General features: G+C 44.6%; 1 protein-coding gene across 1 annotated transcript; it reads right to left on the reverse strand.

Annotated features, from left to right (window-relative positions):
- Positions 1 to 762: 762 nt before the first annotated feature.
- On the reverse strand, positions 763 to 1,710 carry LOC105310037 (olfactory receptor 13-like). The gene is given in 1 exon segment (XM_011386267.1): positions 763 to 1,710. A coding segment is annotated over 1 exon segment (948 nt).
- Between the last annotated feature and the right edge of the window lie 296 nt (positions 1,711 to 2,006).

Genomic DNA, 2,006 nt, shown 5'->3' on the forward strand with positions numbered 1-2,006 from the left:
ACATAGCAGTTTCTCTCTGAAATTCTGTTTTATAAATTTAAGGCACATCCCAAATCTTCCCTTTGTCCTCCACCTCCTACCATTCTATCTTGATGTAGTCTGGGTACATGATCAACTCTTATAATGTTTCTACTACCCTTACCTTTACCCTTGTGACTTGGGGACCTGGTGCATCTTGCTGATCTTTCTGTATGGCTCCTGCCAGCTCTCTCTCCCAATACCTCAGCAACTCTCCTAAACACCCTTCCTTATTACATTCCAAAGCTTGTTCAGCAAATGTCTATATCCAGCTGTGATATGTGAAGTCAAATATTGTCCTTCTTTATACAAGTTATAATCATCACAATGCCACCAATACCACAATCATCATTAATTCCTTATTGAGTTCACAGCACTTCACTGACATCTGGCTGGATTGAATCTGTATCACCTCCATCTGAACCATCACTTCTATCGAGAGCTCTTAGTTAATGAAGGCTCAACAATTCTGATGCTAAAGAGGCTTAACATTAATCAGAAAGAGGACTAATAGTTTGAATCGAACGCAAGTTCTGTCTTGGCATTCTGTCTACAGTTGATGTTTGAGGATAGTCCTGCTGCAGAAGCCATCAACAAGTCCCAGACAGGTAACCACTTTCACACCTCCTCAAATAGAAGTCAATGATTTTTACCTGTCCATCCGGTTATGGGAGGGAATGGCATGGAAACACCACAGAACATGTAGTTTTAGGTCTGGTTGTGGCCTTCTGTGCTCCAGTGGCCTCACTCAGAGACCCTGCCCCAACCTGTCAACTTGAAGAAAGCCCTCTTCACATCTTTGTTTCTGAGGCTATAGATGATGGGGTTGAGAAAGGCAGACATGACATTGTAGAACAGAGCCAGTTTCTTGTCCCGCTCTGGGGAGGCATCGGCCCCAGGGTTCATGTACATAAACATGGCAGGTTCACAGAACATGGTTACCATGGTGATGTGGGAGGCACAGGTGGAGAAAGCCTTGAGTCGACCCTGGGTTGAAGGGATTCTCAAGATGGTGGCCAAGATGCAAATATAAGAGGTCAGAATGAAGGAAAAGGGTACCAGGAGAAGGATGAAGCCCAGAGTGAAATCAACTCAGTCATTGAGGGATGTGTCTGCACAGGCCAATTTTAGAACAGCAGAAATCTCACAGAAGAAGTGATTGATCTCATTGGGGCTACAGTAAGGCAGGCACATTGTGAAGACAATGTAGACTAGAGAACAGCTGACACCCCACAATCCACAAAAGACCACCATAGCCCCACATAGCCATGGGCTCATGATAGCCTTGAACCTAAGTGGGTGGCAGATGTCTACATACCTATCATAGGCCATGACAGAGAACAACCAGCCCTCACTGATGCCCAACACCAGAAAGATGTACATCTGGGTCGCACATCCAATGTAGGAGATAGTTTTCTTCTGGCAGGCCAGATGCACCAACATCTGGGGTACAGTGGTGGTAACATAACTCATGTCCAGCATGGAGAGGACTCTGAGGAAAAAGTACATGGGTGTGTGGAGGCGGGAGTCCAGGTGAATCAAGGTGACAATGAGTCCATTGCCTGCAAGTGTAGAGAGATAGAGGAAGAGAAAGATGTTGAAGAGGATTATATTAATTTTTGAATCCCTGGAGAAACCCAGAAGGAAGAACTCAGACACAGAGCTGTTGTTCTCCCAAGAAAAATACTTCATTACTTCATTCTCCTTCAGCTGCAGAAAGAGAAATAGTCTTGCTAGTGGCCCAGCTTAGTCTCATATTCAAGTAACATGGTCATTCAGTTGCTGGGAAGGCCAGTGGTTATTTGGATCCTACTTAGGAATAATACCAATTCAGAGTTAAAGATCTACCTGGGGTGAAGCTACATTTGAGGAGAGGAGGGAAACCTTCATGGAAATTTCTGTTTCTCAGCCCCAAATCTTTTTCCAAGACCTCCATGGTTTTATTTCATTCTGTCTATCAGCTCCCGCAAAGCCATCGGCTTTCCTTC

Source organism: Pteropus vampyrus, unplaced genomic scaffold (assembly GCF_000151845.1).
Source record: "Pteropus vampyrus isolate Shadow unplaced genomic scaffold, Pvam_2.0 Scaffold999, whole genome shotgun sequence".
Classification (NCBI taxonomy): Eukaryota; Metazoa; Chordata; class Mammalia; order Chiroptera; family Pteropodidae; genus Pteropus; species Pteropus vampyrus.